The sequence below is a fragment of the Lytechinus variegatus genome, chromosome 3, assembly GCF_018143015.1.
Source record: "Lytechinus variegatus isolate NC3 chromosome 3, Lvar_3.0, whole genome shotgun sequence".
Lineage (NCBI taxonomy): Eukaryota > Metazoa > Echinodermata > Echinoidea > Temnopleuroida > Toxopneustidae > Lytechinus > Lytechinus variegatus.
Window position 1 is genome coordinate 3197259 of NC_054742.1, and position 24141 is coordinate 3221399.

The 24141-nt window shown below is 34.9% G+C and overlaps 1 protein-coding gene across 6 annotated transcripts in view; it reads left to right on the forward strand.

The window, feature by feature from the left end:
* The window catches only part of LOC121409999 (trichohyalin-like), an 80650-nt gene that overhangs the window by 3872 nt on the left and 52637 nt on the right, over positions 1-24141 (forward strand). For all 6 annotated transcript variants that reach the window (XM_041601799.1, XM_041601803.1, XM_041601804.1 and 3 more), the window contains exons 3-21: positions 777-923; positions 1252-1524; positions 2555-2640; positions 4448-4620; positions 5289-5378; positions 6162-6365; positions 7007-7247; positions 8219-8405; positions 9921-10132; positions 12256-12379; positions 13064-13221; positions 13940-14111; positions 14494-14623; positions 15885-16134; positions 19355-19473; positions 21015-21218; positions 21761-21957; positions 22397-22522; positions 23688-23844. In XM_041601799.1, coding sequence (XP_041457733.1) covers positions 777-923; positions 1252-1524; positions 2555-2640; positions 4448-4620; positions 5289-5378; positions 6162-6365; positions 7007-7247; positions 8219-8405; positions 9921-10132; positions 12256-12379; positions 13064-13221; positions 13940-14111; positions 14494-14623; positions 15885-16134; positions 19355-19473; positions 21015-21218; positions 21761-21957; positions 22397-22522; positions 23688-23844 — 3250 coding nt within the window. The remainder of the gene's footprint in view (positions 1-776; positions 924-1251; positions 1525-2554; positions 2641-4447; positions 4621-5288; positions 5379-6161; positions 6366-7006; positions 7248-8218; positions 8406-9920; positions 10133-12255; positions 12380-13063; positions 13222-13939; positions 14112-14493; positions 14624-15884; positions 16135-19354; positions 19474-21014; positions 21219-21760; positions 21958-22396; positions 22523-23687; positions 23845-24141) is intronic.

The window sequence follows — 24141 nt, forward strand, 5'->3', positions numbered from 1 at the left end:
AGAATGTTCAACAAAAGAACCAGATGTGAGGATGGAATGAATGAGCACATCTGTATAGGAAAGGAATGAAGATGACGAGGGAAGTACATGTAAGTCAGCGACTGATGTGATGAATAAGAACAAGTATCGATAAATCATTGAAAAACATACCAAAACTGAACTGAATTAAATACTTAACTGAACAGAACAGATGCATCCAAAATGTACAATTAAACTTCCTACAATATCAGATCTATCTATCTTGTATAGGCCTAAATCTTATAGATTAAACTCTTTCAAAATCTTTGATTCAGAAACATTGATATCACCCTTTTTAATAAAAGCTTAATTTAGAGGTCATGACAGAGATCATAATAATTACAATCTTTATAGAAACAATATAAAGAAGGGATGTCAAAGCTTTCCTGTTGAACCACACATGAACTAGGATAACTTGAGGGCTCAAAATTTATTCTTCCATCCCCCACACCAGATCTACCTGCAATTTTGCTTTAGAATGACTTGCTGATTGTTCAATCCAGTCAAGGGCAATTTGCCACCCCCCTTAATGCAGCTTTAAGAACTTTTTTTCAGGAGTCCATGTAAATTTTGATATCCGTAGAAAGTTTCAGTGGGAACTTAATGAATTTTCTACTGACAATATGTTATATTTTTAGTTACATGTGTCTGATTTTTTCCTGCTATTACCTATTTCCCAATAGGCCTACACATTCGCCTCACAATACAAAAATCTTAATATATAAACTTTGAAATATATTCCTCTCTTCGCAAATAAGGTACATGAAGCCATAAAACATGTTTGTGGCAAAGAAGCTGATGGAAGATGTCGGAAGAGTCAATTTTTAGATCTGGTGGTGGAATTAGAGCGGAGACGGCAGGTTGAACAAGGATCTTGGTGGGACTTCAAAGCTCTAGATACAAAGGTTGGTCTTTGACATTTATTTATTATAAGATTTTTTTTTTAGTGGAGTGGTGTTCACCACTTTCCATGTACAGTAGTATTATTCAGTCATGTGGTTTCCATATTAAGCAAGTAATGAAAGTCAAATGTGTCATGATAAACCCATTGTTTCCTTCTATTTTGATTGCTGTTACCTATTTAAAATTTATATTGCTTCTCTGTCCAATTCAGAAATACTGGCCCATGATATTTTATCGACATCATGGGAACATGTACATTTATGTCATTTGTGACAGAAATAACAGAAAATATGTTTCTCAATACAATTTTTACCATATTTGATATTCCAGGATGCAGATAGAATATCAGTAAAGGAAGGTCTGTTTTTGATGAAAGCTACTCACCAAGAACATTTTACAACCATCACATGGCAATCATTCCTTGAGTCTCGTTCACACCCTCATGAAGACATCAATTATTCTGAGATACGCATGTGGCTATGTAATTGGCCACTTCATGGGACACACTGTGGATATGATGAAGTCATTGCAATGGGAGAGAAGTTGGATAAGGAAAAGAAGAGACAGGATATGCAGAGGAGGAAGAAAGTGATGAATCTTGAGGTAGTTTAAGATTGAAGAAATTTTACATGGTCTTATGAATCAGATGGTTTCCTTGTATGGGGGACTTAGCCTTAGGATTGAATTTGGCCCTTGACTTAATTCAGGGATGCCAGTTTTCAGGCAAAAGCCTGAATTCAGGCTCTGGTAATATATTTTCAGGCCTTAGTTTTAGCATTTTTGTGTACAAAATATTGTATTCTAGGTGACTTTCAGGCCCTCTGATCAATTCCAACTGGCTTCCCTATTAATTTTGATGAGTCTTTGGCCTTGAATCTTTTGAACCAATATATATCACCATTATATGTTACGATTCATTGTCCCCATCATTATCTTGACTTAGTATCGACATGATACATGTATCTCCACATAAACACACCCCATCAGTGCGTTTCATCAGCGCTTACACAGGAACAAGAAGACGAATGATGCATCGAGTCTGTTGCTCAGGCACACACTCAATTCAAAATTATTTATGTTTTCAAATCCCAACTTCCAAGAATAAGCAGTGTGACCCAAATTTAGGACACAGTAATTGATAGCATCATCATCTAACATTTGAACATGACATTGGCTACTTTCATTTAATAGTATAAAAATTATAATGAAAAGTATTGTGGCACACCAAGAATGTGCAAGAATGATGTACTAAATAAGTGCTAAACCTTTTAGGGGGCATCCTCATTAACTGTTGACTTTATGACCAGAACGCAGATTTTTTTTTTGCATGCCATAATAGACGTTTTTATCCATGTTCGTACAGCAACACATTCTATAGACACATGACAGACTGAATTAGTAAGACGGGTCACAAGAACATGCGACTCCAAGCTCCCTGCATAAATTTTTGTCTGAATATATTTAATGATTGGTGACATCAATATAGTCACATTGATCTCACCTAGTATGTCAAGATGGCATTGTGTACTATATATGTTGCTATCATAACATTGATCAACAGAATGACAAGTTGTTAAACAAAAGTCAACTACATTCACTGCTCATATCCTAAAATCTGTTCTCATGTTATTAGGATGATTTCATCAAAGCAATTGAAGCTCAGGAAAAACAACAATACAGCAACAAATTCAGGAATGAGGCCAAGCGAAAATTGAACAGGTATGATGATAACTCTGCTCTGTGGCCCTATGCAGAAAGTGTTGCATTTAAATGCAACTCAAGAAATAGAGGGCAAGTCTCTAAAAAGTTTGTTTCATTGGTGTAAAGGATCCCAGAACCCAAGAAGAGAAGCAATCTTATTGGAAAGAGTAAAATGAGAGGAACAATTTAAAACAAGTTTCATCCAAATCGGTTATAAAATAAGCAAGTTTGAAAAGTTTTGTTTTACATGTTTTTTTATTTGTATGTTATTTACATCGTTACTGTACATTGAACAAAAAAACAGCATGATATACATTGAAATTCAACATAAAAAATTTGACAAAATTAGTATAGCAAGAAAGAATTATAGGCACGTGTTCAATAGTAAGCAAACAAAGTCTTGTACTTTCTATAGGGATCCTCAAGTTGGCAAACATGCTTCCATTACGTCAAACCCTCGCAGAATTCGCCGCCACAGCAAATGGTTTTGCTACAGTCCTATACCCCCTTAACAAAATCCTCAGAGAAACTGAGATATTTCATTCCCAAGCGCTATCAACCCTGAATCGCCTGATAATCCCTCTTATGTAACGTTTCTCCGCAGGCGCAAACCAGACGGTTAGACCGTACAACAGCTGTAATATTACGTAAGAGCAGCTTTGCCTGTAGTAAGCTTTTCAGAATTAAATTATTGTATTTGATATTAAATCAATTTTTCAAAGGCATGTTGTATTTTGAAATTCAATGTTAATTTGTTAATTTTCTACAACGATTTCGCATCATGAAAATGACTGATTTTGTGGACAACTCTCCATATGTTTGTACACAATTTTTCAGATTTTCCCCTTTATTTTACATATTTCACATTATCTCCTCCTGACCTTGACATATGTGGTGTGAAACTGTGAACTATATTTTCCCATGACAGAAGGAGGCAAGATGCAATTTGAAAGAAAGTGAGGAAAACTTTTGTACAAAACAAGTGGAGAGTTGTCCTCAAAATGAGCCATTTTGAAGCATGTTTGCCAATTTGAGGATCCCATAGAAAGTACAAGAGTTTTCAAACTTCCATAACTCGTTTATTCTATAACCCATTTTGAAAAAACAAGTTTTAGATTGCTCTTCGCATTTTATTCTTTCTGATAAGATGGATTTTCTCCTTGTATTTCGGTTAAGTAGAAATATATTGCCGTTCCAAAAAATGGGGAATTATATATCAAATTAAAGAAGAGAATAAGAAGAACACGGTGGTGTGCTTCAGTTATCATGAAGACCAATAGAACTCAATTAATTGATAGTTTCTACACTCATTGAATACTTCGATCACGAAATGGAAGAAAATTCCTCAAGTTCATCTAGATTTGGATTTCGAAATTCATGATTGAGGTAATGGATGATAAAGTGAATAACAATGACAGAAATGAAGGTAAATTAGGGGGATTACGTGGGTTATGGTGAGTCGGAAAAATTAACCTGTCGATACCAACTCATCCAGCTGCTATAGCTGCACCGTGCATATCCATGAAAATCAAGTCCATGACCACATCAGATCTACAAACATGAGTCGAAACCGTTGTTGTAGAAGCCAAACCCAGTTGTATATAACCCTACCCTAAATTATGTGATCATTTTACTTGAGGTAAATGTTCAGTGCATATTAATGACCTGTGTTTTAAAAAATGCCAAGTGAGTGATTTTTTTTCTATATAGCACCACAAATATTGATGATAGAATTAAGGTATAGACATTTGCCCAAAAGATGCAGAAGTGTTTACTGATTGTGATATATATTGTATTTCACCTTTTTGATATGTACATTTACCAGGTGGGTGCAGCTAGGAGTAGAGTCCTTGTTATTTGATGATGGATATGATGCCTTTGAAGGAGATGGTACACAAAGAAATACAGTCTCTGTCCAAGATCTTATGGAAGCTATGGATGAGAAATATGATATTCTGAGAGAGAAACTCCTATGGGAAGCCACTCAGAAACATGTCGGTAAGTAGAATCGAACAACAATGAAGTATTTTTATTAAACCAAATCTGAGAGATGCTAGAGTAGCAGTCAACAATCTTGAGTGTAACTACACTCGACTCTACACTCAGGGCCAGAACAATAGAGTGATCAATCCAATGGATTCACCATTTCTTTTGTTCTGGTTCTGTTAAGGATTGCTACCTGGGTATGTAGGTGGTATGAAAATCGAACATACATGTACTCATGTACAAAACATGAATCTTGAATGAAAACACACAATTTTAGATGAATTGTCATTTCAATATAGTAAATCATTTTTTTTTTTTTGAAAATATTTCTCTTATCTAAGATGAAGTGGTGTTGTGAAGTCCATTTCATTGTAGTAGAAGTAGTAGTAGTAGTAGTAGTAGTAGTAGTAGTAGTGGTAGTAGTGGTAGTAGTAGTAGTAGTAGTAGTAGTAGTAGTAGTAGTAGTAGTAGTAGTAGTAGTAGTAGTAGTAGTAGTAGTAGTAGTAAATTATTACATAACATGAAGTACAGTTTACCTAGTTTGTTGATAATTATAGTAAAATCCTTAGATGTGATTTTCTATATGCATGTATTCATATTGAAATGTTAGTTTATTCTTTCTGGGTTACAGACCTTTGTACATTATAATCATGATATTCTCATATTTTTTCTACATTTAGGTGAGAGCATTTGGTCATCAATGAGGGAGAGTGAGCATGAAGAACAAGTCTTGAGAGTAAAGACCAAAGAGACTGAATACAGAGTCAAGGGTAAGTATTTCTTATTGTTTTCTTCTTTAGATTGAGTCTTTTCTTTTTAAGAGTATAGGCCTTGATTTGTATTAATTTACAATATGTGTGTTGCTCTACAAGTAGTGTCCTAATGCAATTGGATATTGATAATAATAACCTGCTTTTATGTAGCACTTAATACATTTGCACGATGTGTCTAAGCGCTTTACAGATATATTATTACCCTGGTCATTGGACTCAATCAGTCATTCCTGCACATAATGTATGTACATCCTCCATTCCTTGGGAAGTATTCCTGTCAACTTAACCCCAGTCAGTTGCTGTTGAGGCGCAAACAGTACTGGACAAGCTACAATGACTTTCACATCCTACCGGATGCACATTTAGCATCTAGGTCGAGAGTGGCAAAAGTGTGGATTACCCCCTTCCAAAGGACGCAAGACCACGGTGGAATCTGAACACACCCTCTTTTTTTATACAAAAATGGCTAGGAGATGTAGCATTGAACCTCTTCCCTTTGTAATTCACTTACCTAATATGTTCATAATTCATTAAGCATGTTACTGTATAATTTTTCTGTTGGAAGCCACAATTTTTCCCTGTATGAAATGACTTCAAACATGGTTTTATGCACTGCTGCCCAACCAGTAGGCTTGATTACACAACATTCATCACTGTTTTCTGAATGAAGTGATAAGTAATGTCGAGCTACAGTATGAAGTAATATGAAATGTCACAATATTTGTCATTATGGTATATTGAAACATGACTGTATTGACCTTTGAATCCTTTGACTTTAAGGTGACTTTGAGAAGATCACACAGCTGTCTGTCTCCTACCAACTTTATAATAGTACTCTGATATCCATGATGGGGTATGAAAGATTGGCCCATCTGAAATACCTCAAAGAATTACAAGACAAAGAGAAGAAGATGAAATTAGATGGGAAGACATCAGATGAGATTTATCAAGTCTTTTCAGAGGAACACATGCAGAAGATTCAAGGTGAGTAGATTTATCTCATATATGCTCTTAAAACAGGTGACATTCTAATCTGAGGTCAATACTACCCTACTTTGACAAATACAAGCAGTTAGTTTTAATGCATCCATATTTTACAAATTGATAGACACAAAGGGGACAAAACAAGAATCATGCTGCAATTAAAACATAATATTGCATTTTATGATCAGTGTTCAGACAAAATAATGATAAGCTTTTCATAATTATAATTTTTCTTAACTACTATTTTCTTTAAGTTTAATTTGTAACATGCTTTTCCTTTTCATGAATTTGTATATTCATTTCTAACTTTGTTTAATTTGTAGGAAGTTGAAATTGCATGATTGATTGATCAATCAATTTTATTATTAATTTTTCATTTGATTTGATATTTATTCATTAATTGTCTAAATGTTGTTTATTTATTTACTTGTTTGGTAGATGATGATGTCATATTATTTAAATAGACTCCAACAGTAAATGTGTACACACTCCAAGTAGGAAAGATGATGAAGACTGAGTAAAGGATAACAGATGAAAAATTCTTTTTGATCATGTGACCATGGTAATGATCCCTCTGTATTATTTTTGATTGATTGATAAATTCTCTACTGCATGCAATATCTCATTCACAATCATTGTAGGAAGAGCCACTGCAGGTCAACTTTTGATTGACCTTCACAAGCGTCATGTATCTGAGAGAGAATTTGTCCTCTCCTTACTGAAGGGTAGTCAAGGTCGTCCATTGTTTGCTGCTGAGATGGTGACGGAATATGTCCATTATGTAACTCAGCAATTGATAGCAGCATGGGAACCATCTCAACTAGAGTATTCAGCAATGGCCATGGGAATCTCAGAGAGAACTCAAGATCTTAAATCATCCTGGTGAGAATCACATTCATTGTCAAACTTTGTTGTTAGATCACATTATTCCTGACCCAATGAACACAAAGCATGATTGTAGGGCTGATTATAATGTGCCTTCAAGCAGACAAGTGGGGCCCTGTCTTACAAAGAGTTACATTTGATCCAATCAATCTCTTCCATACCATGATTTTTTTTTACAGGAAATTTACACAATCTCCTTAGTAAACAAAGAGAATCACAATGAATTTTGAAGAGAATGATGAATGTATGATTATACATCATATCTAGAAAATAGTTTGAACAAACATACATTTTAAGCGTTGATGGCCGATCATAGTTGTGGTTGATCGGATCAATCGCAACTCTTTGTAAGGTGCGGCCCTGAACTAAATGATCATTAACCAATCCTTGTGTCTTGGCCCCTGTTATGTACAAAGACAATTATTTTGAGGAAAATATAATGACAGAACAGAGGGAGAGAGACCATGGTTACCTCATTGCTATTATATTCAGTGACTCCCATAGACTGTGTACAGTTATTGCTTGGTTCCAGTAAGCAACTTACAGTGATGTTGAGAAAGAGTAAATATAGTGAGGGATGTGAAACTGAAAGAATGCAGGAAACATTGCATGAGAGAAACAGAGAAAGAAAAAAATGAAAGGGTTCACAAGAGGCCAACCTAATCCCCTTGAATCATGAGAACTGTATATTTTATTTTACAAATATCAAAGTGCCATGTTTATGTCCATCAGGCCCTGTGTATTCAGCATCCATAGGCATTTTCATCTGGATTACATTGGAGGATGTAGATGTATGTATAACATTGCCTTTTATTAAACAAAGTTTTGAAATCAGCCAAAATGAAATTGAAGAAAACTAACCCTTAACCTCTGAATTATTATTAAAGTAACCTAATCTAATCAACTTCAGAGACATAAAATCATTTTTAATTCTCATTCCTTCTCGTCTTCATATTCCAAATGCCCAGCTACGACTATGATCGTGATCTTCATGAACTGCTTGGGTTGCATCGATTACACCAAGATGGTGCGTCCAAGCGTCCAGACAAGCCTTCAGGGGAACACTTTCCAATGGAAGGCAGAAACCGTGGTATTGTGGATCTTCAGGTTGAGATCATGAGGGCTGTACTTAGAAAACAAATGCATGAGAGGATGGTGAGTATATACATGTACAACAGCACTTTGGTAGCATTTGTTCTGACAGTTACCATATAGTGCTCAATTGCTTATGTCTGTCCTAGTCTAAAAAGTTGACCTACTACTAGTTTGTCTACTAATTATTTGTTCTGATTGCCATTGCCCATTGAACATTTTCTTTGATTTCCAGTAAAGTTTTATTCATTTTTTTCTCGCCTGCATAGCAGAGCAAGACTATATGCGCCGCTTTTCCGATGGCAGCTTCATCAACATTGAAATCTCAAACAAGGTTAAGTTTTTGAAATGTCATAACTTAAAAGTGTATGATCCTAGTTAATTAAACTTGGACATAAGGGTAATCAAGTATTACTGAACATCATGCCTTAGATTCAGGCCACATGACCAAGGTCAGAGGTCATTTAGGGTCAATGTACTTTGGCCGTGTTGAGGGTATTAGTGGAATTGTCATAATAACTTTGAAATTTTATGGATCTAGTTCATAAAACTTTGACATATGACATAAGAGCAATAAACTATCCCTAAAAAATCCTCTGCAAGTTTCAGGTCACATGACCAAAGTCAAATGTCATTTAGGTTCAACAAACTTTGGTAATGTTGGGGGTATTTGTGGATTGTCATAACTTTAAAAGTTTATGGATCTAGTTCATGAAACTTGGACATAAGAGCAACCATGTATCCCTGAATATCCTATGCACATTACAGGTCACATGACCAAGGTCAAATGTCATATAAGGTCAATGAGGTTTGGCCATGTTACGGGTATTTGTTGAATTGGCATCATAACTTTGACATTTTATGGATCTAGTTAATGAAACATAGACATGGGGCTGGGTAATTAAGTATGAATGATTGTTGTGCACACGTCTCAAGTCATGTGATCATGGTCAATGGACATAGTATTTTATTATCATATGAATGTTTTCTTTTGTGAATAATTATTCAATTGCTGTTTTCAAAGTCAGCACTGCTGCTACATCAAATCGCGTAATGCAGGGTGAGACTGCCAAAGGCGTTCCCCTTGTTTTCTAATATGTCTAACATGACTTAAATCTCTATAGTTGGATGAACTCTTTAGGAACTAAATCTTTGTTTGACAAAGTAGAAAAATAATAAGTAGACAAAGCTGAGCATTACACCAAATGGGTATAGCCAATGTGTTATTAGACTATCTGAATAGTAGATAAATAAAATATAAACCACCATAGTTCAGATACTATTTTTCTCAAGCAATGAAAATCAAGAAAAGTTGTCAGATCTGATAAATTTTTAAATGACTAATGTTGATGAGACATTTTCACTTCTTAACTGCTGTAAAAAAAAATAATAATAATAGTAATAGTAATATACAATACATCCACAGGTTTTGTTCTATACCTGAGGACTCATTTAATATTTGAAATTATATTCATGAACTTTTTTTATTCATTTGTTAATGAATATCTGTCCATACTTAAGTAGTGCATATAATAGAAAATTAATTCATAATACATTGATGCATTGGATGTTGTTCAGATGATGAGTTACATGCTACAAGGCAAGGAAAGTACTGCATGGAGAGCTGCAGCTAATAGAAGACCTTCAAGAGAAGACAAGGAACAACGTATCAATGAACTAAGAACACTTTGCTCAAATTGGAGACAAAGTCCTCTTGAGTACATTAGGAGCAAACAGAATGCACATGTTAAGATGCTGCTGGAAGGAACATGGCTGTATCATGCTAACAAGTAAGTAATTCTGTGTTATTCTTCTTTGATATGATAAGAATGGAAATAATGGTGACTGCAGTAATGATGATGGTAGTGGTAATGATGTTGATGATGACATCAGTAATAGTGACAGTAGTGATGGTGACGATTTATGATGATTTGAAGGAGGAGCCATAAACTGCTATAAGGTGATGATCATTTTAATGATGGATGCCTTCTAAATTGAAGATTGGCATAGCTGCCAATCAACATGATTTTATTATATTGGTGGTTGCTGTGTGTTATCAGCTCTTATCAGCTGTCAGTCCGCTCCTCGTCAGTTTAAACAAGAGAAATGAAAACTCACCCCAAAAATGAAAATGGGGTGGTAAATACTCCACTTGTGCTCCAATTGACGTAAAACGCAAGGCAATGGGGTTCCTCTGTTATAAGCTGGTGGGGTATTTTACTAAACAGAGAAAACATGTAATGTTCCCAAAAGTAATGTTGTATTGGCACTAATTTCTGCCAAGGACTAAAACAATTGGATTGACTACTGATTAAGTGCATCAGTTATTTATTGCTGCAACTTATTTCTTAATAATGGAGACACATCATTTACACATGTATGAAAAATGACACAATTATGATTTCATATAATAACATAAGAAAATGGAAGTGGGGATGTGACATCAGCCCACCTAATGGACATTCATGACGAGGTGCATTCATTTTCAAAAAATATTGCTAACTTTAAAATTCAATAACTTCATTATTTGTCATCCCATTTTGAGAAAATTTTCAGCATTTTGCTCTGTGAATTTTACTCTATTTATTTAAATATAAATATATTCAGCCTAGCGTATAAGGATTACCATTCCTGCATAGGATTGCTGATATAGGGATGGGTTGGTGAGAATTGTTAGGAACTCCAAACTTGGGTTTCAATTGTTCAAACATGAAATTTCCTAACGAAGAAACAATGTAGCCTTGGGAAAATAAGTCTCATAGCCTTGAAAAGATATAAGGTTTTTTTGTGAGGTAAGATTGGCATCTCTGTGTTTGGGAAATGAGGCTAAAATTGGGAATGATAAAACAAAGAAGATCATGATGATGGATGTTGATTATATAGAAAATATAATTGAAATAGAACGTAGGGTTAATTCATAATAAAAGTTGTTTCTTTATTGATTACGTGCAGTTACATGTACATTAGGATATTTCAAATTACTCTGAATTTAATTGATTTAGTATCCAATTAAAAGAAAATTATTTCTTGCTGGTGATGAGCAAACACAGTAGAGCCTTTGATGAAATGACTTGTTACCCAACAAGTCACGTTTTATCCATCAGTTAAACATAGAATTAGATCTGTCAATTTGTTAGACAAATAATGTTGATGAAACACTCAGTTTACAATTTGAATTTTGATGAAATGACTTGTTACCCAACAAGTCACGTTTTATCCATCAGTTAAACATAGAATTAGATCTGTCAATTTGTGAGACAAATAATGTTGATGAAACACTCAGTTTACAATTTGAATTTTGATGAAATGACTTGTTACCCAACAAGTCATGTTTTATCCATCAGTTAAACATAGAATTAGATCTGTCAATTTGTGAGACAAATAATGTTGATGAAACACTCAGTTTACAATTTGAATTTTGATGAAATGACTTGTTACCCAACAAGTCATGTTTTATCCATCAGTTAAACATAGAATCAGATCTGTCAATTTGTGAGACAAATAATGTTGATGAAACACTCAGTTTACAATTTGAATTTTGATGAAATGACTTGTTACCCAACAAGTCACGTTTTATCCATCAGTTAAACATAGAATTAGATCTGTCAATTTGTGAGACAAATAATGTTGATGAAACACTCAGTTTACAATTTGAATTTTGATGAAATGACTTGTTACCCAACAAGTCACGTTTTATCCATCAGTTAAACATAGAATCAGATCTGTCAATGTTGATGAAACACTCAGTTTACAATTTAAATTTTATTTTGAAAGAAAAAAGTAAAAAGGAAATATCTTATGACTTTTTATATACAATTTTAAAAAAAACTTAGCTTTGTTGATTTTCAATTCCTAGTACCGGTAAAGACCAAGATGACAAAAATTGTTTGTTTATTGTTGTTGTTTTTTTCAGACAACTTGACATCCGAGGAGGTCACAACTTGACATTGACCCAAGTCTCTGCACATGTTATGGCTGATCTTCAGCAGCATCACTCTAGAGAGCTAGAGAGAATCCTGCTTGAAATGCAACATAAGGTAACCAACTAGCTAGGGATGTATGATATTAGATCAAAGAGTGAAGGGGAAGGGCTCTGTACATATTATTAAATACTTGGACTTCTTCCTGTAATTTCAATTGATGATTGTTTAATTATAGACCCAAGTGGCACAGCAGGAATTTCTACACAGCAGCTGCTATTTTTTAGTTTAATTTTCTATTTTTCAAATTTCAATATTTTTGTTGCAAAGCTCCTCTCAAAGGGCTATTCCACAGTTACTCACGTTACATTTGGAGACACCTTGACTCATACTTGGAGCTGTAACTCCATTATTATTGATAGGAACTAAACATCTCCGTATCACAACAAAGTACACAGTCTGACTATCCTTTGTATAAAAACAAAACTTGGGAAATTCTATTATGCTCCTGGCAAATCTTTGGAATGTGTCGGTTACTCACGTTACAGATTTGTCCCAACCTGTGGAATTGCCCCAAAGAATTTGATGGTATTTTCAAGTTTTTTAATCCACCCTTTCTGTATCTATACTTGAAAGGATTTTTTTTTAAACTTCTGAATTATTGACCATCAATAATGTCAAAGAATTATTATTTCAGCAGCAATGAAAACTGATTTTGGATGAAAATGTTGCTTGTGTAATAATCTGTTGAACATTTATATTAGATCTATAACTGACATTTCACTTTGATAACCCCTAAAGGACTCCAAAGATCTAATGTCAATCTGGCGTCGTGAATACGGTGCATTGAATGAAGAGTTTTTGGATGGTATATCAGCTGTGATCCTTGGAACCTTTGAACTCTCTTTTGAAGAACTTGAAATAGTAGCAGCCCTGGAAGCCAAGTATGATGTCCTCAGGTAATTCAGCAAACTTTTTTTTAGAGAGAGAAAGAGGGAGGATAATATGTCTGGTTTGTCTATGGTTCTGATAAAGATTCTGAGACTTAAAGATTTTTTTTTTTTAAAGAGGAGGAAAGTGATTCTTGTATCATCCAGAGGGCATATTTGATAACAGATTTAATGATTGATCTTGCTGATTAAAAGACAATGATGATGTAGATTGAGTAAAGTATGGGGAAAACCTTACTCCTCCCATGTTTCAGTCTACTTTGCCATAACCGTAATTTTGCAATATTTTTTTATTGGACTTCAGTGAGGGCTTGCATGAATCTGGAAAACAGTCTTGAATTTCCCTTTTAATTTTTTTTTAGTCTTGGTCCATGAAAAGCCATTTCTTACTCTTTTTTTCTGTCATTCAAATTGTACATGTATATTTTTTCCATATTTGGTCCGTTTTAAATACCAGTTGCTATAGGCTCAAGTTCTTTATGCAGATAACTGATATTGATTAACTAACACAAGGTAGGTCTCTGGCAGCATTTCCTCAACTTCCTAAGCAGACTATTAATAGCAGAGATCAGTGCTCTTTCTGAACACTAAGGATAAAGGATCTTACTTATTTACAAAATGTTAAGAGAGCTTAAGCATTTGTTTGAGTTTTCTACTTACTATTTTTAATTGTCTATTGATTCTTATCATCATTATCATCATCTCTATATGTCTTTTGTTTCAACAGGGACAAGCTGTTGATGGATGCTCTATTAAAGCAATATGGAGAAGCTGAATGGAAGAAGATGTCTGAAGGAGACAGGCAAAGACTTCTTATCAAACTCAAGCTAGAAGAGAGACGTCTAAGACAAGAAGGAAAGTTTGATCAGGCAGCCAAGCTTCTTGGAGATAGTATTAAGGTAGCCCTTCTTGGATTTTATTTACAAAAACGGTTATGCTCTTTGGGAGGGTGAGGGTAGTATGGTTAGTCATGCTATTTACCAATTACCTTACCAGGAGAAGGTTCAATTTATATCAAGCAATATTAAATGTTGTAACTATTATAGTCATCATCAAAATTTGAAAGTGTGGAGAGATTAAATGGTTCTCTCCATTTTAATGTTATTTTCTTATTCTGTTTTACCAGTATGCAAATTAAAAGTGCTTCTCTTTTTAAATTTCAAGTGATTCAGTCATAAACCATGTCACAGTCCTATTGTATTTTACATTCCTAACAAATCACCGATCATTCTTTAAATCTTGAGCACTTAATGACATATTTTATGAAATAATCTTTTATAGGATAAGGAAGCCCTGCAGCAGTTGATGGGAAAGAATCGTGAAGAATTTCAGAAAAGACTTCAGCAGAGGTTGATGGAAAGAGAGAAGCGTAAAGCCATGGGACTAGACTCTGATACAGAGAGTGATACAGGTTAGATTATTATTGCTCATGTACACATAGCAAGAATGATTTCAGGTTTGCTAAGCGATATTCTGGATAGTGAATATGTTAATGTAGCTTGAAGTAGTACAAGCATTGGAGCCTCCATACATACTGTGGTTTTATTGATAATATGATTTGTCTCTTAAAGTAAACAAATTATGAATCACATTCTGATCCCATTTAAAAAGTTGAAACTGAGGTCTCTACAGATAACCATCCTTCTAATCATTTTAGATTATAGTGAGTCTTATTTTTTGGCCATTTTCATTATGTTTTTAATGTCATTATGTAACCCCACCTTCTCATTGCTTCAAGCAAGAAGTTTCAATGACTGGAGTTCCAACAGACAACAAATTTATTCAAGCAACTCTTCATTTCTAAAGAGCACAAAAGAAAGAATGGCAGTTAAGACCTTTTTGATGTCCACCTTCGAAGCCGCCGGTTTCAGTGAAGAAATCTGAGGAGTGAAATTTTACGAATATCCATTTGGATCAATTTTCCATCTTTTATATTAATAAACAAACAGAAATTTGTACGCATGACAAGACACCAGATTATATCAATTTACCTTTAATTAGTGGAAAAAGTAAGAATTTGACCTTTTCTGAAACCAGATATTAACACTTTTCCGATCATTTGCGACAAATGAAAATTTCAAATGTGGTCGATGGAATATTGCTTTTCATTATTGTATATGCCAGATGAGTGCCCGCACGTGCCCAGTCGAGGAAATTTGAGTCATATTTCAGAACATATTGCATAGTTTATTTTCGCATGCCTCTGAATTGTGTACTACACAAATAACCAGACCAGATGCGGCGAAAATTATCACAAAAGCATATTTCCCTTTATATATGACCTATAGCTGCAGAGTCATGCAGGAATCATTTGTCTACTCAATTGCAAGAGATGTTGAGCAAAGTGCATGCCTGACATACTTTATGCTGGTGGTTTTTAGCCTTGTTCAAAGGGATTTTATTTGCTGTTACTCAATCTCATTTGAAACCTCCTTGCTTCAAGTGAAAACTGACATTAAACTTCAGTTTTACATATCTTACTAGTGTTTAGAAAGTACATTGAAAAATTAAAAAATATACATTTTATAGTGCTCAGATTTCATATCATCAAAGCAATCAGTTTCTGTATCTTTTATGTGTGGCAGGTTAAATGTTTAGTGCAAGCATGAATATATTATACATGTAGGAAGTTATTTTCTGGGGCTTATCATTTTTGAAATATTTCTAAACAGAAATGCAAGAAGAAGAAGGAAAACGAGGCAACATCCTGAAAGACCTACAGAGTAGACATGATGAGGAATTGAATGCTATTATGATGTTACTACGGCAACAACAGAACCAATACCTGAATGAGAGGGAACGTCAGGAACTACTGTTAAGACTAAGAAGAGAAAAACGGAGAGCTGCTAAAGAATCTAACTTTGATGAAGCAGCTATCTTACTTGGTCTGGCTGAAAGAAACAAAGCAAATATGGAAGAAAAGTAAGATCCTGGGGCGGTATTCTGAACATTGTCTTTTCTCCATATTTTATCTTATCTCAGAGATATGACAAAATCGGTATTCTGGTGGATGTCATAACTTTTGTCACAAAAATTGTCATAAATTTTGTCTCTTCTCTTAAGCGCGCAGCAAAAATACGCGGCTTTAAATGCGCGTAATCCTTTTATACAAGCAAAAGATATGACAAAAGTTATGACAGGGGGGTAGCAGTCATAAATTTTGTCCTATCTTATAGTACCAAATATCCCGATATCCTGCCGAATGAATGTCAAGCAAACAATTATATTATTTAGATTAGATTGTGGTATTAGTTTCACTCATCTTCCATGACAATTTTCAAAATTATTTTTTCATGCTACAATTAGTAAGGGCCTACATATTTATTCCTCCTTTTTTTCTCTGTTTTCCTTACTTTCATACTTCTCCTCTAAAATTCTTCACAGCTCCCTGTCTCTCTTTGTAATTAAGCGCATCAATATACGCGTAGTTGCGCGATGCCAGCAACTGTTTTGGGGATACGCCCTACTTGCCACGGGGCTTTCCAATTGGCTAGAAGGGCTCCAACTGGGAACTAAGGATGATTTTGATAGGTTTGCTTCCGAAAAGTTGGGTGGGAACTTTGAGAGATATGACAGGGAAAAGACAATGTTCAGAATACCAATTTGTGACAATCATTTGTGTCACATCACAGGGAGAAATGACAAAATTTATGACAAAAGTTATGACAGAGTTACAGAATACCACCCCAGGACTTTTATTTCTATAATATTCTTGTCTGGCATATGATTTTCTGGTTAAAGAATATCATAAGCCATATTGCTTGCTCTTAAGCTGTATCTTTGGAGAATTCACAGACATCACAAATCCTCAAAATAAATGGTAGTTTTGTACTGAATTGTATTTGATATTTACTATTGAACTTCACATATTGATATGAGACTGTCATATCGATCTTTGAGATAATAAATGAGAATAATGCTCATGGGTCATTCCATGTCAAATCACCCAAAAAAAATAAAAATTTTAACCCGACCATTTTTTATTTTGATCAAAATTGGTATACTTGTTTAGTGTGATCCCACAGTACCAAATTTCAAATTTTAGGTCAATCGGGCCAGGGGTTCGCGAGATACGGACCGTCGAATTTCGAGATTTTCGGTAAAAATGGGCGTGGCCGGCTACCTTTGAACCCTTGTATCTCAAAAACCACTGGGCTAATCTTCACAAAATGGGTATCATTGGAAAGGGAATTGAATAAGGATTCTAATTATGCCATCACTCTTAAGATTGGAACATATTGAGGTGTTTTGACACTTTGACTTTAGTTTTATCCTTGAAACTGACCTTGTGGATCACGTGACCTTGATATTATTTTTCGTGAAATGTAAGCCCCAACATGTTCTTTACGATATATAAAAGTTTAAGAGATGCAATATTCTTTGTTAAGGAGCAAAAAAGATTGGAAGTATGCATACCACCAGATATTCATAATGAACTGTATTAAAATATGTATAGTACGTATGTATGCATATACATGTATTTACATGTAGGTGTGCATTGCACATCTTGAGCATATCAGTGATTTTGCACTACTTTGACTTGTTTAGCTCATTAGTACAAGAACTACAGTAAACAATGTCCCAACATTCATCATCTGACTTCTACAACACATACTAATAGTCCATGAGAAATTAATGCATTACCTGTTCTGTACTATTTAAAGGTCCACCTCAAAAAAATGTTGATTTGAATAAATAGCGAAAAATCAGACGTGCACAATGCTGAAAATTTCATCTAAATCGAATGTAAAATAAGAATTTTTTATGACATTTCAAAGTTTCGCTTATTTAAAAAAAAATAGTTATATGAACGAGCCAGTTACATCCAAATGAGAGAGTCAATGATGTCACTCACTCACTATTTCTTTTGTTTTTTATTGTTTGAATTATACAATATTTCAAATTTTTCGAATTTGACGATTAGGATCTCCTTGCACAAAATGTTAAATTAATGGAATTCAATGTGTTCAGATAGGAATGAAACTTCATTTCACATGATAATGACTAGAAAATAAAAATATTTCATATTTCATTTAACAAAATACAAAAGAAATAGTCAGTGAGTGATGTCATCATTTGCATACCGACCGAGATGTGCATATAACTGTTTTGTGAAATGAAGCGAAACTTTAAAATGCCATAACTTTCTTATTTTACATCCGATTTTGATGAAATTTTCAGTGTTATGCTTGTTGAATTTTTCTCTTTTTATTAATATCAAGTTTTTGTTGGGGTGGACTTGAGCTTTAAATTAATTTCCTATTGTTGCAGGTCAACTATTCAAGTGTTGGCCACCTTTCCCATACTTCTGCAATTCTGACAAGGAATGTTTAATAATAGGCATAATCATGTTGACCATTTAGCCCTGTAATTTTCCAAGTAATGCTAACACAGAGAATGAATGGATATACTGTATTTAATACTAAAACAAAGAAAGGTTGCGGGAGATGCAAGATGGAAGTTATATGCAGTGCATTTTGCATGCATTTGGTACACATTACATGTACATATTAACTGTATAGGGCCTACATGTTACACTGTTCATTATGGATTTTTCTGGTGGTATGCATACTTTCAATCTTATTTGCTCCAAAACAAAAAATATTGCGTCTCTAAAATTTTTATATATTATAAAGAACATGACGGAGCTTACATTTCACGAAAAATAATGTCAAGGTCACGTGATCCACAAGGTCAGTTTCAAGGTCAAAACTTAGGTCAAAGTGGCAAAACACCTCAATATGTTCCAATCTTAAAAGTGATGGCAGAATTAGAATCCTTATTCAATTCCCTTTCCAATGATACCCATTTTGTGAAGATTGGCCCAGTGGTTTTTGAAATTTCGAAATTCGACGGTCCGTATCTCGCGAACCCCTGGCCCGATTGACCTAAAATTTGAAATTTGGTACTGTGGGATCACACTAAACAAGTATACCAATTTTGATCAAAATCAAAAATGGTCGGGTTAAACCCATTGGGTGATTTGACATGGAATGACCCTCATGCAATTTATCAAGCATTTATTCCATTGCACAAGCTTAAAAGGAAGAAATATATACCAGTCCTGTAATGCATTTACCGCACTTGGGTCAAGTGGAAAGCTCAGATATTGATATTTTCACTGGTGACTTGTACCCCATAGACTGAAGGCAGAACGTGAACGTCAACTGAAGCTAGCCAGAGAAAGAATTGCAGCAAGGAAGAAGAAATCAGGCCAAGTTATAGACAATGACTTTGATGATCCTAGCTTACCACCAAAAGGTTTGCTGCTAATTTACTTTTCTTTAAAAATTTCTTCAATTTGTTTGTCATCAATTTTTTTTTTACCAACTTTGACCCTTAGTTTTGAATACTAGCATATTCTGTCACATTGTTTTGTGAATATAAATGTATGATAATAATAACATTTGGTACATAATATTTTATGTTACCATGTCCATTGTGGTAGAAATGATCAAGGCACTTTAAGAAGACAGAGGGAATGGAAGACAAGAGAGAGAATGAGAACTGTCCATTAAATGAACAAAGAAACAAATAGAACTTCAAGAAATTAAAAAGTTTGCTGTTTGAGGCCGTGATATATATAGTGCTTCAGTTTCTATTGGATGATGTCATTTCATGTACATTCATGTATTGTATGTTTTACTATAAACGCTGTTGTTTTTAGCACGATTGATTTTTCGTGATGGGCAGCTTAAAAACATATTTGCGGGTTCTTAAATTTGCACTGCACACTCCACAATCATTTACTTCCCCATTCTTGGCTGGTTTTAATTGATATTTCAGGTAACAAAATTGCATTTTCTGCTCATATTCTAGCTCTTCAGTGGCGTTATTCAGTATTGTTTTGTGACATTTAGCTCGACCTCTCTTTGTGGGGCAGACAACAGGGGAGGCAAAATGGAAGCGCTGCTGGCCTGGCATGGGGCTGAGCGCCAGGTAGAGACGGGGGATTACTGCAATTTAAAGTACATGGGATCAATCAACCCACCTGGGCAATCTACAAGACGTCTTTTGGAAAACTAAGGCTAGATGTTATAATAATATGTCCATTTATATAGTGCAGTTTTTATGTGCATATACTCAACTGCGCTTTGATATTTGGTATCATATTATTACCCCGGCTGTAGCTGAGCCGCCATATTAATAGGCGCTAAAGCGTTCAAGGAGTAAATCCTACCGGGTACCCATTCACCTCACCTGGGTCGAGTGCGGCACAATGTGGATAAATTTCTTGCTGAAGGAAATTACGCCATGGCTGGGATTCGAATCCACGAACCTCTGTTTCAAAGTCCGAAGACTAATCCACTGGGCCATAACACTCCACAACATACAAACATTAGACATGTCAAACAGACCTAATCACTTGCCAATCAAACAGCAAAAGCAATTTTTATTTCAAGCAGCATCATAATTCTAATCTGCAACTCTAAAAAAAATAATCGCATTAAAAAAATTATCACGATGCATATTGTTCACGGCTGTGTCCTTAGTACCGATGAAGCAAGCTTGCTTGCTGAATTGTCACCCTCTATAGGTCATATTATAAGTCTCCTAGCCAAAGGATACCGCAATTGAACCTCGTTTCAAAACATGCATTTAAATAGATGCATATTTGATTGTGATTTTTTTTTTTACATGGAGAAAATGACAGAATTAATGTTTCCAATCAGCAAAGTTTTGGAAAATATATCTCTAATGTATAGCTTTTGATATTTATCCATTCACAGTTTATAGACAATACCATCCTCATGCAAATAATTGAATGATTGTATCTTTCCTTTCATTCTGTGGTGTACCAGGTGATTTGGAGGCTTGGCGAGATGCTGTCCTTCGTGAGATGGATCGCAAACATAGAGCAGAGGTGGAACTTCTAGTTACCATAGTGATGGATGAAGGGAGTGAAGATGTAAGAGATGCTGCCAGGAAGATGGGCAAAGAGGGCCGTCAACAGCGCCTCTTGTATCTGCGCTCCAAAGCTGAGGGTCTGAACTTGGAAAAGAAAGGTATACAAATTATCATTAGAGGGGGTTATAAATTGGATTAGGGCACATGATTTGTATTTCAAAAGTATGACAGGAGAAAATTTTTAAAGATTGTTAAAGCATAGAGGGGATTTAAATTTCCAGATTTTTTTCAGCATATTGGAGAAGCCACAAATAAGTGTACATTGCTCATACATATTATATTTAGACTTTTTAATTTTTTTCTAATATATTGATAATGATCATATTTTCAGCTTCTGTATTAGAACTTCATGGCTCAAACTAGTTTGGTCACAGTATTTTATCTAATTATGATGTATTGCATTTATTGAGTCTGGTAATCAGGTTACCACAGCAAAGGCACTATGGCTGAAGGAGCTGAAGTGTCTGACCTATGACAGTTCAGGTTTGAAACCTGGCCATGATACCTATGCAAGGCTGTTTATCTACATTGCTCTGGTGTTATGAAAGGTCAGTCCTAGAAGAAAATTTAAATGTGATTGATACACCTCAGTAAGAACCCAGAGATACATCATATATTTAATCTAATCTTATGTTTGTAGAAGAGAGAGAAGAGAACCGTGACATCCTTGAAGAAGCTGGAGCCATCAAGAGTATCCTTCGTCATCGGACGTTGCAAGAACAGTTGAAAGAAGGTCAAGAAGTAGAACAAGAACAGGTGACGACTACACTCCTAGCTGACCTACAGGAAGAACAAGAGAAAGAAAGTGAAGTCATCATGGCAACTATATTCACTATGGTTAGTTTAATAATGATAATATGGACATATGCAATGAGCTGGTATCCATCATAAAAAGATGCTCAAGGCAGTGTAAAGAAAAGGAAAAAATTTCTTCAAAATATACAATTATTTCACTCCAATCATTTTTCGAGGTGAAGTCATCATGGCAACTGTATTCACTTCTTAATATGCATTCGATTCACTGTATAGCCAATGTTGATTATTTATTGTTTGATTTATTTCAAAAGCAAGAGAAGGTGGAGAGTGGGAGGGTTGATTGGGCAGAGTAGAGGGGGTATTAATGCATGTGTGACTACTCCAAGAATGGGGTATATTGGGATTTATTGAACTACTGATGCTAATGCTGCTATGGCTACTACAGGAATTCCATCTGGAACAGGGGAACAATTCCAAAGTAGCTATATCTATGATACTTTTTATTGTTTTATTTTGTTAGAATGAGGAGCAGCTTTCACGTCTGCGAATGGATCAGATCTGGTCTCGTCACAATGAGCAGGGAAGCAATGCTTTGATTGTACTTACACAGTATGAAGGTGTAGGGGATGAAGACAGTCTATTGAAGGTATAAACATTTAATCAAACTTAACGACTGATTGTAATTATATGGTTTACCATAGACTTTCAATTATCATTACTTGTGCGATCAATTTTATTTGGCCCATGGAAAGCAAGTGATAGTGGAAAGGATATGTGATGGTGCCAAAAAATGATAACCAAGTATTGATATTTATAATCATTGAATGACATTGAACTATGAAGTGCCTTCAAGCAATCTGCATTTTATTTATTTGTGTATCTTCTTGCATTGCCTTGTTTTTCTGGTCAGACTATGATATCAGTATTTCAAGATATGATATTCATTACATACATGTATGTAGACACATAGTTTAGTTATTTCTCCATCATGTATTTCTCTTAGTGAAAGTTCAAAATTTCATGATAATAAATAGACATTGCAAGAGTTGTTTTAAAAAAGGGAAAGCTTATTCATTTTTTTTGTTCAAAATTGTGGAAAAGTTGCCAGCACAGCTCGGGGGGGGCACTCAAAATATATTTTGATGGGGGTGTGTCTCACAAAACTCTGAAATGGGGTTCTAAGGAACTGTCTATAAGGGTAAAGTACAGGGTCTTGAGAACTGAATATATACCAGGTGCTGTGAAAAACGGGGTCTACAGAATAGGATCACAGCACTGTAGGTACGGTGTACGCTGTGCATGCACTAGCCATGCATGGAGCGGCTACTAGTCATGGAGGAATTTGCGATGCAGTACGTGCATCTCTCGCATGCGGTGACGCCGCTTGACAATTTTGGTAGTGCTTGGGAGTGGGGATGTCTCGTAATGGGGGTCTTGCAAGCGGGGCTGTGCAGCTTCTGAATGAACTTTTGTCATTCTGAGAACTGAAAGTTGGGTCTGAAAAAGGGGGTCATCAAAACGGCACGTCCCTGTAAAACCAATGTATGTGAGTGCCCCGCACAGCTATGTTTTTGTACATCAGTGGAATCATTTAATACAACACGTCTCAAACATTATTATTAATCAATTTGAGGACAAATTGAGCCATTATATGGTGGCACATTTGCATATTTTGCTCTATTTGTATATCAATGAGATACATACATGCAAATCCATTCATCTTATTGCTTCTTAGGTTTGTGTAGAGCTAGCCTTTGCTATTGGTAATTCATGCACTATCCTAATTGTATTTTGTCTATCTTATCTTGAAGGCCCTGGACAAGAAATATGACACCCTACGAGAGAAGATTCTGAAAGCTGCTCTTATAAAGAAGGTTGGAGAAGAGAAATGGGATGAATTGAGTGAAGAAGAGAGACATAAGATGCTGTATGATCTCAAACAACAAGAAAGGAGACTTAGGACTGAAGGTAAATCACATAGTTTTCATATTTTGTAATTTATTTCTCTCAGAATCACTGATTGGAATCACACCATAGGCTTTAAATTCTTTTGTAAAATTTAAAAGAAAATGAAAACATCCATGAATGATGTAGTACAGCCATCTTAAATTCAATTCTCCTTCCTTAAGTGGTGTTTGAATTTCAACTAACCAGCTGACCACCCATAACAGTTAACTACCCACAATTACAGGAATATGAAATACGATATAATTGAATTCTTATTGGAGTAAGCAGTGTACTTTATTGGTTCTTTTCTTGCATCTA